This window comes from Gorilla gorilla, chromosome 11 (genome assembly GCF_029281585.2).
Source record: "Gorilla gorilla gorilla isolate KB3781 chromosome 11, NHGRI_mGorGor1-v2.1_pri, whole genome shotgun sequence".
NCBI classification, from domain to species: domain Eukaryota; kingdom Metazoa; phylum Chordata; class Mammalia; order Primates; family Hominidae; genus Gorilla; species Gorilla gorilla.
Window position 1 is genome coordinate 20,932,587 of NC_073235.2, and position 16,179 is coordinate 20,948,765.

A 16,179-nucleotide genomic window follows, 5' to 3' on the forward strand; every position below is an offset into this window, starting at 1 on the left:
CAGAACAGGTGATGGGAGAGGAGAGAAGAGGAATTCTGTAGGGGGGCTAGCCGAATGGATCAGGGAATAGAGATTAACTTGCCGGGTGTGGTCACATTCTCAGTCCTACAGGGAGGAGAAGAAACACAATTGTTCCTTTTGGTGGGTCTGGACGTTAGGCAGATAAAGGAACTTCAGTTTCATCCTGTGTTTTGGGAGAGACGGTGAGGGGAGGGAAGGTCAGAGAGACCTTGAGGCTTTTTCAGTTGTGTATGTCAAAGTGCCATGCTTTGGGACTTCTGACCCCAATACCTCTGGCTATCTCACCAGGATTTGAGAGGGCTGTGGATGCTGCCACTCCCTGCACCACCCCAACCCCCTAAGCCAGGGAGGTACCAGGAGACTCCAGGTCTTAGAGTCTCAGCTCAGATTCCACCCCGATTCTGGCCATATTCCCAGTCCTCATGTGAGCGTAAGATGATCAGAACTGGATAGTCACTTCCTCCTTATTATTCTTAAGTCATTTCTGCTTCTCCAACTATCTTGCTGACAAGACATGTTGCTCTAAATTCTACTGATTCAAGACTTTTCTATTCTTACCAACAAAGCATAACAGGCTGTGAGAAACATGCCTGACCACACACGAAACTGGAGAAGGCAAACAGTGGGTGCAGATGACCCGACCTGACTGTTCTTCTGATTTTAATTCCAGGCACTTCCCTCTTGGCCAGGTGAGATGCTATGATCCAGAAGGTCTCTCCCACAGGGCATTCTTAGGGCTCAGTGAAAGGATACCCCCGCAACAGGACAGGTCTTCCTTTCCCATGTGGGCTCTTTATCCAGAACCCAGAGCTGCGGAGAGTCTGGCTTCTGGGACCCTTGACTGGGGAGAAAGCAGGTGGGGGCCACGGAGGGAAGGCCCCAGAGCAGAGAGGCACCAGGCTGGCTGAGCCTGGACAGCTGCCCTTTGCCTTAGCTCAGTGGTTCTCAAAGCCTGGCCCCCAGGCCAGCAGCACCAACATCACTTGAGGCGACTCAGCCAGAAACTCTGCAGTGGGGCCTCGCAATCTGTTTTAACAAACCCTCCAGGTGACTCTGGTGCAGAATGGTGGCAAGAACTCAAACCTGGACTAGGCCTGCTGGGTAAGTGGAGTCCCAGCTCTCCAGTGGACTCAATGTGGGTGGCCTGGGCCAAGCCCTCCTGTGCCTGGGCCATTTCTCCGTTTGTCAAGCCCCAGGACTGGGGTAAAGGATTTGACAAGGTCTGTTGGGCAGGGATGGAATCAGATGAATATCTAAGCGGAAGATATACAGACAATTGTAACTACCCCTCTTTCTCACATGGCTCTAAAGGGGAAAACAGATGAGTGCAGTTGCTTTGTCTTTGGGTAAAGTCACCAGGAGCTGCCTGCCTGAGTGAACCAGACAATTTAATGTATGCCATTTAGTGAGGGGTCTTGTTTTACCACCACATTTGAGGATGGGCGGAGGGAAGCCTTTCTGTTGGAATTTGTGGCCCTTGGACACTCCTCCCACCTCCACCCTTTCTGGCGGTAAAAGCTTTTAGGTGCTGCCTCTTTAAGAACTCAGATCCGGCCGGATGCGGTGGCTCATGCCTGTAATCCTAGCACTTTGGAAGGCCGAGATCGGTGGATCACCTGAGGTCAGGAGTTCGAGACCAGCCTGACCAACATGGTGAAACCCCCGTCTCTAATAAAAAATACAAAAATTAGCAGGGCTTGATGGGGCGCGCTTGTAATCCCAGCTACTCGGGAGGCTGAGGCAGGAGAATCGCTTGAACGGATTTGAACCCAGGAGGCGAAGGTTGCAGTGAGCCGTGATCGCGTCATTGTACTCCAGCCTGGGCGACAAGCGCTAGACAACGTCCAAAAAAAAAAAAAAAAAAAAAGAGAGAGACCTCAGTTCCCGTCGAAGTGGAGAAAAAATAACCACATTTGTTTGGCATATTTTCATTTTTAATAGTCCCTGAGGAGTTCAGGAGGAAACAGGGTTTTACATCCCCTTTTAAGGACGCAAGTAGGATTGCCCCAAAAGGTTCCACTCCGTTCACACTTAGCGAGGGCCCAGCAAGAGCCCCACATTTCACATTCATTATTTCCCTTACTAACCGAGGCTCCGAGACGCTAAACAAGCAGCCCAAGGTCACACCGCAGAGTGAGGGCAGCAGAGCCTCTGCGCGTGCCTCCTCCCTTCGGACCCTGCCGCGTTCCCAGAGGCTGGACTCAGCAAGCTGGAACAGGAATCGAACCCTCAGGCCCTCGTCGCCGTCCCAGCCCTCGAGGAATCTGCGCCCCAGACGAAGCTGTCCTCGGAGGTTCGGGAGCGTCGGAGTGACTTCCCGATCCTTTCCCCTGGGACCCAAGGGATCCCTCCCCCCAAGTGCCGGGTCCTCCCCGCGGCTCCCCAGGGGCTCCTCCGGCCGCCCTTGCTGACTCAGCGTAATCCGAGCCGCGGAGGGCGGCGGGGTTGGCGGAGCCCGCCCGGGGTGAATTGCCGAGCTTTGAACACCCCCTCCCGCCCCGCCCGCCTCCAGCAGCCGCCCCGCCCCCGCGGAGAGGTCCGGGGCTGGCGCCAGCGGCCACAGCCGAGCAGCTGGAGCGATCGAGGCTGCAGCGCGGCCGCCGGGCGCAGCATGACTGCCGTCGGCGTGCAGGTAGCCGGCGCCTGGCGGGGCGCTGACCCGGGGTGCTGCCCCGCCGTGGGAGGCTGGGGGTGGGAGGACGGGGGGAGGGGCGTACCCACCGCGAGCTCCAGCGTCGGGCTGGGGGTGCGAGCGCCCCCCGTGCCCGCCCCCTGTTGCAAACCTGGGTCCGGAGGAGGCTGGGCGGGGAGCAACCTCGGGGGTCCTGCCTGCCTCACATAGCTGCTCCCGGGGCGCGCACTCCGGCTGCTTCTGCTCGCTGCCTTGCAAGCACCCGAGGCTCCCAAACTTCATTTGGAAAGATTTTTCTTCTCTTTGGTGTCACCAGTGACTTACTGGTCAGTTTACCATAAGGGTCCCCCTTTGTGAGAAATGAGGCGCGTCTGGGGTGGAGGGACAGAATCGACTTGCAAAGTGAGGCTCATGTAACAGAGGATGCGTCTCTTGGGAAGTTAGACCTTTCTGGGGGTGGAGGTTAGGAAGACCGTCTCCCTCCCCAAAGCTGCGTTTGGGGTGCTGGGCTGGGGGTGGACTTGCTGAGTCTCGCGGACACCTCAGGGAAAGGCTCTGGCGAGGGAAGAAGCCCGTGTCTCCGAAGATTTGGCTTCTCCTTAGCGTAGTGCAAGATGTTTATGTTGGCTAAGAACCTACACATTCCTACCCGCTCCCTCGGGCCTGCTGCTCCCCAAAGGGAAGTCAGTGGGTGGCGGTACCCCTGCCCAGCGGGCGAACTTCCTTTCCGCGCAACTCGCCCGCTGCAGAGTCTATCCGCTGGACTGTCTCCAGGATTAGAGAGGCCCGTTGACTTCGTGTACAAACTGACCTAGTAGACACAACACTGACCTAGTAGATACCGTTCTGCCCATTTTATAGATGAGGTAACCGAGACTCAGAAGTAAGGTGCCCTCCGTGGCTGGCCAAGGAACAGAATCAAGATTCAAACCCAGGGCTTTCTGGCCAAATCCCACTGGCTCCTCCTGCCTTTACCTAACGGGAGAAACCCCACCCACAGGACAACCCCAAAACCTCTTCTATAGCCAGGACCTAGGCACCTGGGCGAAGCCGGGCATGGGGCGCAGGGAATTCCTCCCCTTTGTTCTGGGGGATGTCTGGAATCCCAGCCAGGCAGCATGGTGGGACAGACCAGGTGCAATCCCTCCCCTCTAGGAGCTTACAGCCCACGTAGGGAGAGAGACTTGGAAACAGGGCATGGGGGAGCGAATGCTAAATTAAGAGGTGCAAAAGTTGCCAGACGGGGAAGAGGAGGAAGCCTGGTAGCAAGGTGAGAGCTCAGCTGGGGAGGCCACAGGCTCCAGGTGAAGGGCGGGTGCTCCGGCCGCTTCGGGATGATAACTCTTCATCCCCACAACCATGACTTGCCAGGGGGCAAACACAGGTAGGAAGCAAGTTCTGGGTCATGCAGGCAGCGGTGGGCCAGGCTGCGGCTGAGAGGAGCAGAGGCAGGCCGGCTCATCAGGAGGCTGTGAACTTCCAGGATGTTGACGATGGTGATGGCCTCACCTGGGTAGGGGCAGAGTGGGTGATGAGGGGGAGCAAATATGGGAGACATGTTGGGGATGTGGGGAATGAGTTGGGAGGAGCTTAATTTGTCTACCTGGGGGTGCTTTGGTTAAGGGGAACACATGAGGCCCTGGGTTATAGGAGGAAGACCATGACATTGGACTCAGTAGCCCAGTAGTGTCAAGTGACCCTATTCTATAGGTCACTAGAAATCATGCAAGGTTACAGATGAAAAAGGAAAATGCTTACATTTTTAGCAGAGCAGTTAAGCCCCAGAGATTTAAGTGATTGCCTAAAGGTACCCTGCAGGGGTCCTCTAGGTCAGGGGCAGGACTTGACCTCCCCCCTCCCTTCTTTTCCACTGCACACCTGTCCAGCTGCCCTCCAGTAGCCGTTTCAGGCCCTGCATCACTGAAAGCTGGCGGAGGTGCCGGGTGGTTAGGAATGAAGACTGTATATGTGTTATTATTGTTATTAATATTAATAGCTACCATGAGTTGGGAGCGGCCCGTGTACCATGCATCTTTATATACAGGATCTCATTTGATTCCTGGGAGTTTCAGTGGTGGCCAGAGAGTTTAAGTGAAGCCCTACTTTGGGGCAGGAGCGGGAGGAAACTAGATGAGGTCAGCTGTCTTCACTTTCTGATCCTGACGTGACATCTAAGGGCCTGGAGATTAAAGTCCAGTCTGCCTAGGACAGGTAGGGCTGGGGAAGGGACAGGACGTGCCTGTTTTCCAGCCAGCATGCTGTCTAGGGTTAAAGGGTTTCTGGGTCCTGTGATTTGTTCTCTGCCTGTGGTGCTCCTCCTTTTTAGGACCATTTATCATTCTCTAGGGACCTTGTAACCTCGCCAGGTGCCTTCATGGCTACGACTTTCCTGCAAGTGTCATTAACTTCATTTTCTAGATGAGGAAACAAGGGCTCAGGAAGTTAAGAAACTGCCCAAGGACAAACACCTCTAATGGTTTGTGGAGTAGACACAGGTTTTCAAAGTTTCCTTTGGTTTCTTTCTTACCAGTAGATTTTGTTTTTTTTGTAATAAAATGCAATACAGACTCCTGGACCCCCAATGTCCCAAGCAGGTACAGGGCTCAGTTGAAGTGAGGAAGGGGATGCAGAGCCAGCCTGCTCAGCTTCCCTCCCCACCCGGCTTCAGCACTGGAAGCCCCACCAGGAGCATGGGGACACAGTTTGAGAACCACAGCCCATACTCTTAGCTCCATGTTTTTGACCGCACCCAGGCTGCCTTCATCTCAGCTAGGACCCAGGCTGGTCCTAGCTCTGGCATGGCCCTTGAGGCATCCCTCTGCACGCACCTTTTCCTCACCAAGAGGGCATGGGGCACAGGGAATTCCTCCCCTTTGTTCTGGGACATGTCTGGAATCCTGGCCAGGCAGCGTGCTGGGACAGACCAAGTGCGGTCCCTCCCGTCCAGGAGCTTACAGCCCATGTAGGGAGGGCTGTAAGGGCTCAGTACTGAGCCCCTAGCACAAAGGCCCTGTCCTTAGAAGGCCCTAGTCAGTATTTATTCGCTGAACGGATTCCACCTCCTGCGTATCATACAATTGTCTGGGCAGCCGTAACAAGCTTCATTGTGCTTTAGGTGAGTGATCTCAGGCAAGTCACCTGCCCTCTGCATAGTTTCCTTCTCTGTACACCCACCATGGAGCTTCCTACTTTATCAACCTCATAGGTTTAAGAATAAAATAGGATCCTACTTAAGGCAGAGGTGCTGAAAGCAAACTGCATCCTTATTCCTGTATCCCTGGGGTCAAAATTAGCGGTAGCTCTTGTGTCTGGGGCATGTGAGCAGATACTCTTGCTGGGCTCTTTGACCACAGGAGTCTCCCAGAAGCAGGGCTTTATTTTATGTCTCACACAGAGAGGAGTGGCCCAGACCTGCCTCAGGAAGCCTCCATTTGCCCATGGCATAGGACACACCCCATGTTCCTCATTGCTCCATTCTCCTGGATCCTAGCAGTGACCGTCATGCGTGCCTGTTTTGCATACCTCCCAAACCGAGGTGTAACCTGGGCAGCTTCTAGACACACTGCAAAGCAGGTCATTTAATGTATGACTGTGCAGGAGACTCAGTTTAAAGGAGCTTCAGACGGAAGTGACAGTGGTTGCAAATGACCTTTGACTTATCTCACAGCTCTCCCTTGAGCACCCACTGAATGCCCAGGTACTGGGGACACAGCAGTGCCTAAACACAGAATGTGGTGGTGTGGGGGTGGGGGGCGGCCTTCCCGGAGCACACAGTGTTGGAATGAGACAGAAATAATATGTAACTACAAACTGTCCTCAGAATGGTGAAGAATTTGAACAGGTGCCTGACACAGAATACCAGGAGGGGCCTGACTCTGGGTTGAGTGGGCAGGAAAGCACTCTCTGTGGAGGAGACTTTAAGCTGAGACATGAAGAATGGAGAAGAGGTGTTGTCCTGGAGGGGTGGCAGGAGCTGCAGAAGAGCCACTACAGGCTTAAGGGCCAGTCATCTGAGGAAAGAAAGTTCTAGACATGGGGAGAGGGGAGTGTGCTGGGAGCTGAGGTTGGGTGGGGAGGCGGAGCGGATTGTGAGAGGCTTGTGGGCTGTGTAAAGAGTTCCTGAAGTCTTTCTTTTGCTTTCTGGGTCAGGGCTTGGGTGCAGTGCCCGGGTGGTGTCCTTGAACTGTGAGATGAGACACCTCACTGGACACCTAGCCTGGCTTGCCAGGAGACCGGGGTGGGGGCCCCTCCTTCCAGGGCTGAACCAGAAGTGGAGGAGAGCTGCAATGGCCTTCCCATGCCCAGAAGCTGCAGGAGCAGACAATGGGGTTGGCAAGCTCTGGGTAGGGTACGGGCCGCACAGGTCTGAGGGCAAGATGCAAATGTCACTTTCAGTACCAAGAAAAACGAGGCAATAATCTAGAGTCCTGGGCTGAACGTGGACAGCTCCCGAATCATCAGGTGGGTGGGGATTAGGACAAAATCGTGTATCCTGGGGAGATGGAGGGAAACAGAACCGTGTATTGGTGTGCTAATGTCTCAGTGCTTGGTACAACCCTGGCAACTCTGCCAGGCCGTATTCTTGTTTTATGTACAAAGAAAGCGAGGCAGGCTGCATGCTCAAGGTCATGGGATGCAGGCACGACAGGTTTTCTGAACTCAGAACTGACTCAGATTTGCCAGTCGGTTTGGACTTCTCACCCACTCTGAAGATCACAAAAGAAAGAAAGGTCAGGGAACTCTTAGTGCCTGGTGAATACTGGATGGTAAATGCTCACAGGTCTAGAAGGGAGGAAGGGTTCCCCCAAAACGGTGGGTCTGGTCTGTTCCGGGCTTCACAGGAGACCAGAGCAGAGAATAAGACAGTGCGGAGCAGGATGGAGGGCTCAGGGGTCTTCCCTGCAGAGGTTCCTGGGGGCGTGGCAGGGCTGTGGCTGACAGGGTGCTTCCTACGGTTTTTTCCAGGCCCAGAGGCCTTTGGGCCAAAGGCAGCCCCGCCGGTCCTTCTTTGAATCCTTCATCCGGACCCTCATCATCACGTGTGTGGCCCTGGCTGTGGTCCTGTCCTCGGTCTCCATTTGTGATGGGCACTGGCTCCTGGCTGAGGACCGCCTCTTCGGGCTCTGGCACTTCTGCACCACCACCAACCAGAGTGTGCCGATCTGCTTCAGAGACCTGGGCCAGGCCCATGTGCCCGGGCTGGCCGTGGGCATGGGCCTGGTGCGCAGCGTGGGCGCCTTGGCCGTGGTGGCCGCCATTTTTGGCCTGGAGTTCCTCATGGTGTCCCAGTTGTGCGAGGACAAACACTCACAGTGCAAGTGGGTCATGGGTTCCATCCTCCTCCTGGTCTCTTTCGTCCTCTCCTCCGGCGGGCTCCTGGGTTTTGTGATCCTCCTCAGGAACCAAGTCACACTCATCGGCTTCACCCTAATGTTTTGGTGCGAATTCACTGCCTCCTTCCTCCTCTTCCTGAACGCCATCAGCGGCCTTCACATCAACAGCATCACCCATCCCTGGGAATGACCATGGAAATTTTAGGCCCCCTCCAGGGACATCAGATTCTACAAGAAAATATGGTCAAAATGGGACTTTTCCAGCATGTGGCCTCTGGTGGGGCTGGGTTGGACAAGGGCCTTGAAACGGCTGCCTGTTTGCCAATAACTTGTGGGTGGTCAGCCAGAAATGGCCGGGGGGCCTCTGCACCTGGTCTGCAGGGCCAGAGGCCAGGAGGGTGCCTCAGTGCCACCAACTGCACAGGCTTAGCCAGATGTTGATTTTAGAGGAAGAAAAAAACATTTTAAAACTCCTTCTTGAATTTTCTTCCCTGGACTGGAATACAGTTGGAAGCACAGGGGTAACTGGTACCTGAGCTAGCTGCACAGCCAAGGATAGTTTATGCCTGTTTCATTGACACGTGCTGGGATAGGGGCTGCAGAATCCCTGGGGCTCCCAGGGTTGTTAAGAATGGATCATTCTTCCAGCTAAGGGTCCAATCAGTGCCTAGGACTTTCTTCCACCAGCTCAAAGGGCCTTAGTATGTATGTCCCTGGCTTCAGCTTTGGTCATGCCGAAGAGGCAGAGTTCAGGATTCCCTCAGAATGCCCTGCACACAGTAGGTTTTCAAACCATTTGACTCAGTTTGCCTCCCTGCCCGTTGTTTGAACCTTACAAACCCTGGATAACCCCATCTTCTAGCAGCTGGCTGTCCCCTCTGGGAGCTCTGCCTATCAGAACCCTACCTTAAGGTGGGTTTCCTTCCGAGAAGAGTTCTTGAGCAAGCCCTCCCAGGAGGGCCCACCTGACTGCTAATACACAGCCCTCCCCAAGGCCCGTGTGTGCATGTGTCTGTCTTTTGTGAGGGTTAGACAGCCTTAGGGCACCATTTTTAATCCCAGAACACATTTCAAAGAGCACGTATCTAGACCTGCTGGACTCTGCAGGGGGTGAGGGGGAACAGCAAGAGCTTGGGTAATGATTAACACCCATGCTGGGGATGCATGGAGGTGAAGGGGGCCAGGAACCAGTGGAGATTTCCATCCTTGCCAGCACGTCTGTACTTCTGTTCATTAAAGTGCTCCCTTTCTAGTCCTTTTTCTGCCCAGAAGCAGGTAATGTTATTGCCCTCAGCCCATTTCATTCTACACTGACTCCTTCCCGTTCCCTCACCTGTTGAATTCTGGCTCCCAGCAATTGCATGGGTTTTTGGTCTCTGCCCCGGTCTTGTCACTGCTGCAGGTTCCTTTCCTGGTCTGGGCTGAGTGCCTATACCTACCTCTATTGTGATGTTTTAAATTTTTTATTCCAGGATGCATGGAGTCATGAAGTGCTCTGCTTTGTAGGATATAAGGCCATGGGCTTTAAGGTTGAACCACCAAGGTGCCCAGAGTCCATGGAGATCATCCCGGAAAGGTTTCCATGAATTGCTCAGTTTTACAGAGTACGGAGCTCATCAACCACACAGGCGGCATCTTAGCCTGGGAAATGGGAACCTGGAGCAATCTGCAAGTTGCAAAGGGGATGTGTAACCCCCTTGTTTCTTCGCGGGGAGGGGATGTATGGAGGTGGGGAGTCAGTGCCCAGAGAGGGATGCACTTGTCCAGGGTCACCCAAAGCCGGGAGTAGAGCTGACCCACCCACCAGCAGGATGCCTTTTCCTTGACACGGAGGGGAGTTTCTCTACTTCCCTCCAGAATGCTACCCCCTGAGCACTAGTAGGTTTGGTTTTGCAGAAGCGTTCAAAAATGGAGTCCTTTTTCATCCTCACATGGGGGCAGGGAGTGCAGATATTCAAAGGAACCAAGAACGAGAGTGGAGGGTGAGACTGAAGTCCCCAGGAGCTTAGAGGGGCAGCAGGTGGCCCCTGTCCTCCCCTGCCTGGGAGCAGGGAGAGCACAGACACAGCCTTGGAGCACGGGCATTTGAAGTCAAAGGCCCTGGACTGAACTTCCGCCACCTCTTTGCTTAGTAGCTTGGGCAAGTCACAGGGCTTTGGTGGACCTGTCTTCTATGAAATGGGATCATGCCCCATTTCCTGTTGTGTCTGCCTCAGGCTGAGGACATCTGTGTGGAAGAGCAGGAAAAATAGGGGTGTGCCCCTCACACCCTGTTGGGGATAGTAAAAGGGATTGGGGGCCCTGGGGCTTCCCTGGCCTCCATGGTGACTTTATCATATTATTTTAGCTGTTGTCCTAAAGGTTTGGGTGAGAGCTGCTAACCAGGTGAGTTACAGTAGGAGACAGACAGCATCCGCCAAGGGCAAACATTTCATGTTGGCTGGGCCTTCTAATCTGGTCCCTGAGTAACTGAGCTGGGGGACCAGGGAGGAGCCCGCCTCCTGCAGGAAGGCATTGGGAGCAGGCAAGAGCATACACCCTCACCTTGTGTCAAGGCAAAAGGATGGACAAATATAGATTGAATCTCATCCCAGGCACCATTTATTTCCCTGTCCCTTTCTGGGACCCCTGAACTTCTCTTCCCAGAAGAGCAAACAAACCAAATCCCAGGCCCTTGTCCTGCCCCACAGTGCCCCACATCCCTTCGGAAGAGTCCAAGGCCTGGGGAGGGGCATCTTCAGCTGAAGGAGGACATAGGGTGTCTGCTGGGAAGACTGGCTGTCCCACAGCAGTGCCCAGCCTTCGCAGGACCTCTCTTGGTCTCTGTCCGTGGGTGACCCTGCTCCAGCCTCTCAGATGATGCTGGTCCTGCAGGTGCCCTGGCTCTGCTCCAAGTGGCTGGCCTTGGTGCTGTTGCTGAAGGAGGCCACGGGGTGCAGTGGGAACTCACGGAGGTGCCATTGCTGCCACTTCTTCTGAACCTCCAGCTGCACCTGCCCGGGAGACCAGCCATCAGCCCAGGAGGAGAGGACAGTTCTGTGCCTGGAGCCCTGCTCACTCCCCCAGTGACTCCACGCAGGCCCTGCCACTCCTGCCCAGCTGCCCTGTCCCCTAGCCTGCAGGCCACGCAGATTGACTGTTTCCAGCCCCAATGTCCAGTAGCTACTGAGGGTCCCCTCTCTCCTGGGCACGTGCACCTGCAATCTCATTACATTGTGTCTTAAAGAAAGGACTTGTGCACCTTGGGACAAGTGTGTGCCCTTGACATTACAAGAGCAGTGGTGGGGAAAGCTAGCTCCCTGGCCCCCAGGCTGAGAGGAAAAGAATCCCGGATTAAGCCCGAGGCTGAGTTCTCTGAAGGTCTGGGGCACTGACAGGGGCTACTGGGCAGAGGGCCAGCTTAGAGGAGGGTGTGGTCTGAAGGTGTGGGTAGGGCAAGACCTGACTCCACTCAGTGATGGGTCCCCAGTGATTTTAAGTGATTTAAGATGGGTCCCCACTTATTCCCATGAAGCCACCCAAGCTCAGAACTGATCTGGGAACTAGGGAGTTTCTCTTTGTAAATTTCCTTCACAATTCCCAGCTGCAGCAGCTGAACCTTTGAAGCTAGGCTTGATATTTGATTTTTGGGAAACATCAAAGGTCATTCCCATTCAAGTGCAACAAACCAGATAGATGGTCAGTAGTCACAGAAAGCCTTAGCTCATGTTAACCACATAGCTCTGTATGCCCAGAGCCTGGGGTCCTGACCCAAATGCTCTGTGTGAGGCTCGAGTCCTCAAAGTGAGTGTGCAGTCTCCCAAGGAGTCAGTGCTCATCTGGAGGTCCCTAAGGATTGAGCTGCAGACAGTTCTGAGTCACCCATTTTACATATGGGCAGACTGAGGCCCAGAACAGGGCAGTGACTGAGACCGCCCATTAAGCAAGCAGCAGGGCAGTCAGGAACCTGGGTTCTGCCCAACTTTCCTCCTGCATTTGCTGAACAGATCAACATCGGCACCAGGAGAGCTTGTTAAAAAACACTTTCTCAGGCCCCAGTCCAGACCTACAGAATTTATTTCTGTGGAATGAGAAACTAGGAACAGGGTCCAGCCATGGTTTTAACAAGCCTTCCAGGTGATTCTGTTGCTCCCATTAAGCAAATTCAGACTCCTAAAAGAACTGGCCAAGCCACCTGCCACCAGACCCAGGACTCCCTCTGACCCTTTCCATCCCCCTTCCTACCACCCCTCCCAGGTAGCTCCTTCTGACCCAGAAACCAATGGCTAGGAGCTCTCCTGGGTACCTGGGTGACCCAAGACTACTCACCTCCCCGTTGAGGAAGCAGTAGAGGACGGCCACCACCAGTCCCTGCCAGAAGAAGAGAGGTAGCAGGGTTAGCACAGGTGCTCAGCATGCGGCCTGAACCAGCTGGCCAGCTGCACCCTCCCCAGGTCTCTTAATCACCAGCTACAGGCTCATTTCCCCACCTCTCTTGCCTCACTGGGAATTAGGCTACCTCTTGTGGGCTGCCCACGGTGGCCCTGGCTGTGCTGGCTCATCCAGCATAAACTGTGAACTCCTTGCAGCCAAGGGTAGGCTCCCTTTTGAACACATATGGTGTCAGGGACAGGTCAGTAGGGGCTGCTAACCCAGCCAGCCGGGCTGGCTCACCTGGGAGCCACAGGGATGGGTGGCACCTGAAGTCCGCCCACTCTGCCAGGAGGAGTGCAGGCTGCCCAGGGTGAGACCCTGGGCCCTGTGTGGTCTTATTTCAAGATAAGCTGGAAATCTGAATATGTTTAAATGTAGATAACTAATTCAAATTGAAAAACAAATGTGTAGGCAGAACAAACTATGTACAGGTCCTGGCCAGCCAGTGGTGAGCAGGGTTGGAGCTCCCTGCTTAATGGACAGGTGGGTGCACCTCCATGCTCAGAGTTTTATGTTCCCTGGTGTGGCAAGGTCTGTGCCTGTAAGACCCTCCCTCCCTGGTATTTGGAGCTCCTGATTTCCTGATGGTGCCCCCAGGATCCTGGTGTGGAGCTCTGTCAGGGGAGGGACTCCAGGCTGGGGCGCCTGCTTGGAGCCTAAGAGGCCTCCAGATCAGCAGGAAGCAGTGTCTCTGCGGCGCATTCACCCTGCTCCTCTCCTTTCTCAGGGACCCACCTCAGGCCACCCTTCTCTCCCTTACGGGCCCGCCCTCCCCACACAGAGGCCTGACCTCAGATGGCCCAACTCCTCCTCCCTAGTCCCACCCAGGCCTGCCTGTAGCTACTTATGATATTGGAAAGGAACCTCGAAGGGTGATGAATCAGCTCATCGATGGTGGGCTTAATATGTACAACTTCTCAGGGATATTGGCATTTTAAAAAGAGTTAGTGGCGAAGCTGGAAGGGTTTGCTTTAGAATTTCAGGTATCAATGACTGCTACATAGACTGGGGACTATTTGAGGGGCAGAAACACTCAGGGCATCGGTTTCCAAGTATTGCTGCACATTAGAATCACCTGGGACCTTTTATCCAGGTTGCACTCCCCAGATCTCAGTAGCTGGGGGCATCAGCAGCTTTTAAAGATCCCCACACAGTTCCAAAAAACGGGCATCATGGTCCGGGAACTACTGTCAGAGAGGGAGTAAAAGGCACTTCAAGGCAGGCTTTGAAATGAAACAGACTTGGATCGGAGCACAGCTAGGCCTGAGTAATTGTAGGTCCCAGGTGCTTCATTTAACCTCGCCAAAGCTCTTGGAGGCAGGTGGGAGGATCTTCACCTCACAAGCGAGGGAACTGAGGCACGGAGTGGTTTAAGCATGCCTGGAGCTCTGTGTGCTTGGCCCAGAGCCACGAGCAGGCCAAGGATGCTGCCCGTTGCATGGGCTAGGGTTGCCTGGCCTCCGCTGCCCTAGGGTCCAGGGACACATTTTCACTGTTCAGGGGAGGGAGTTAGCTGTGCTCCAGTGTATATAGGGCAGGCCTCACACAAGCCAGCAAGTTTACTAATTTCCACCGTGATTCTGCGATCATTAAGGATGAAGACTTTGAAGAATTTTAATGACATGAAGAAATGTTCATGATGGGCATGATAGAGAATTAAACAAAACAAGCAAGATACAAAACCATACACATCATGATCCCAATTATGTGTGTGTATCTTTGTGGAAAGAAAAGAAACGGAAGTAAACACACCAACACTTTAACAGAAGTTACTTCTGGGTTATGACGTTCTAGATTTTTTTCTTATTATTTTTCTTTTTTTGAAAAACTTTTCCTTATTTCCCAAATTATTCACAATAAGCAAGCATTATTTATACAATTAGAAAGAGTGAATACATATTTTTTTTTGGAGACGGAGTCTCGCTCTGTCACCCAGGCTGGAGTGCAGTGGCGCGATCTCGGCTCACTGCAACCTCTGCCTCCCAGGTTCAAGCAATTCTCTTGCCTCAGCCTCCCGAGTAACTGGGACTACAGGCACACACCGCCATGCCTGGCTAATTTTTTGTATTTTAGTAGAGACAGGCTTTCACCATGTTGCCCAGGCTGGTCTCGAACTCCTGAGCTCAGGCAATTCGCCTGCCTCGGCCTCCCAAAGTGCTAGGATTACAGGCGTGAGCCCCTGCGCCCGGCCATAAATACATTTTTAAAGAGTATATGACGGTGATGGTGTTATTACAGTTGTATGTGTTCTTCTTTAAGCCCCGTCTTTTAGAAATGCATACTAAACTCTTTGCAGATGAAATAACATGATGTTTTGAATTTACTTAAAAAGATGGGGGTAGTAGGTAGGGACGGAGATGAAACAAGACAGGCCATGAGTGGATACTGCTGAGGCTGGGGATAGGTAATGGGGTTCATTGTCCTATTCTCTTCACTTTTGTATATGAAAAACATTTTCTCATATGTGTGTGAATATATATAAGAATATATATACATATTCTTATATTTATACACATATGTATATATACATATATACATATGAATATATATACACATATATACATATGAATATATACATATGAATATATATACATATATACATATGAGTATATATACATATATACATATGAGTATATATACACATATATACATATGAATATATATACATATATATGTATAAAACTTTAAAAGATCCTTTTTCTTCATCAACATTCGTATGAGAACATCAGGAAAGTGCTTTTGATTTTCTCTTGGCAAGACATTTTCCCAGAGAAGTAGTCCACAGTCCCAACCATTAGCCCCAACTCTGAGGGACAGGAAGTCCCCATCCATGGCCAGGCAGACCCGGGTCCAAGCTCTCAGCATGGTCCCTTTTCTGAGCCAGGTCAAGTCCTTCCACCCGACTGGTCCTCAAATCCTCTACCTGCTAGATGGGCCATTGTGTGCCCAGCCTCCCTGGACGTTACAAGAGCAGTGGTGAGGAAAGCTAGCTCCCTGGCCCCCAGGCCCAGAGGAAAAGAATCCTGGATTAAGCCAGAGGCTGAGTTCTCTGGAGGTCTGGGGCACTGACAGGGGTTACTGGGCAGAGGGCCAGCTTAGGGGAGGGTGTGGTCTGAAGGTGTGGGTAGGGCAAGACCTGACTCCACTCAGTGATGTGTCCCCAGTGAGGCATCCTCCCTAGAACCTGTAAGTAACAGGAAGACCCTACCCTGAACAGAGCTCTAGGGATGAGGGGAGGGTTTGAACCCCTGCTCGCAGGCTGAGGCCACCCCAGTGAAAGCTTGGCTGGACAATATCGCCCTACCGTGGAAATGTCGTTAAGGACTAAGTCCTTAAAAAAAAACGACTGGGAGAATTTTGTCTCAGGCCCTAGAGCCTATAATCACTGGCTTCTCCCGGCCGTTAGTTTGATTTTGTCTTATGGATATGCGAAATTTTGAAACAATTGTTTTGTCTTTGCTTTGGCTACTGGGAAGCTCCCTATCATACTTATGACCCATCTCTCCCTCCTGTACAGAACTTTATCATATTTGTTTCTGTGTAGCAACCCAGCCAGTTGTACATTCTTTTTTTCACTGATCCTTCATCTACTTATTTTTTGTCCTTTGTATGTTTTTCCCAAAAGCGACATTGCATTATTTTTGGAAGGAAATAGCTATGAGTAAATAAACAAACGGCATTGTGAAGTTTGGGATTCATGTTCAGGCTCCCTCTGCCCAAACACGTTTACTGTTGTTGTTGTTTATAACTTCGCAACATCCTGTGCAATTAGTAGGTAAG

The 16,179-nt window shown here is 52.7% G+C and overlaps 2 protein-coding genes across 3 annotated transcripts in view; one reads left to right on the plus strand and one right to left on the minus strand.

The window, feature by feature from the left end:
* The first annotated feature begins 594 nt into the window (after positions 1-594).
* TMEM37 (transmembrane protein 37) lies at positions 595-9,241 on the plus strand. Of its 2 annotated transcripts, none has more exons than XM_019022715.4 (2): positions 595-710; positions 7,619-9,241. In XM_019022715.4, exons 1-2 carry the CDS (start codon positions 654-656, stop codon positions 8,174-8,176), a joined length of 615 nt encoding a protein of 204 aa, XP_018878260.1. In that variant the 5' UTR covers positions 595-653; the 3' UTR covers positions 8,177-9,241. The 2 variants fall into 2 exon arrangements, with proteins under 2 accessions (XP_018878260.1, XP_004031736.1); XM_004031688.4 differs by lacking the exon at positions 595-710 and adding an exon at positions 2,282-2,653.
* A 1,326-nt stretch (positions 9,242-10,567) lies between these two features.
* SCTR (secretin receptor) overlaps positions 10,568-16,179 on the minus strand; it is an 84,002-nt gene continuing 78,390 nt past the window's right edge. The window contains exons 12-13 of the mRNA XM_004031689.5: positions 12,295-12,336; positions 10,568-10,979 (exon numbers count right to left, since the gene is read on the minus strand). Of these exons, the coding sequence (XP_004031737.1) occupies positions 10,839-10,979; positions 12,295-12,336 (183 nt within the window). The 3' untranslated portion in view covers positions 10,568-10,838. The remainder of the gene's footprint in view (positions 10,980-12,294; positions 12,337-16,179) is intronic.

What these genes read in the sequence shown, in the direction of transcription:
- TMEM37 (XM_019022715.4), top strand. Translation starts at nt 654, where the DNA reads ATGACCCGACCTGACTGTTCTTCTGATTTTAATTCCAGGCACTTCCCT. An exon ending in GGCACTTCCCTCTTGGCCAG is followed by an intron (nt 711 to 7,618) that starts GTGAGATGCTAT and finishes GGTTTTTTCCAG; the next exon opens with GCCCAGAGGCCTTTGGGCCA.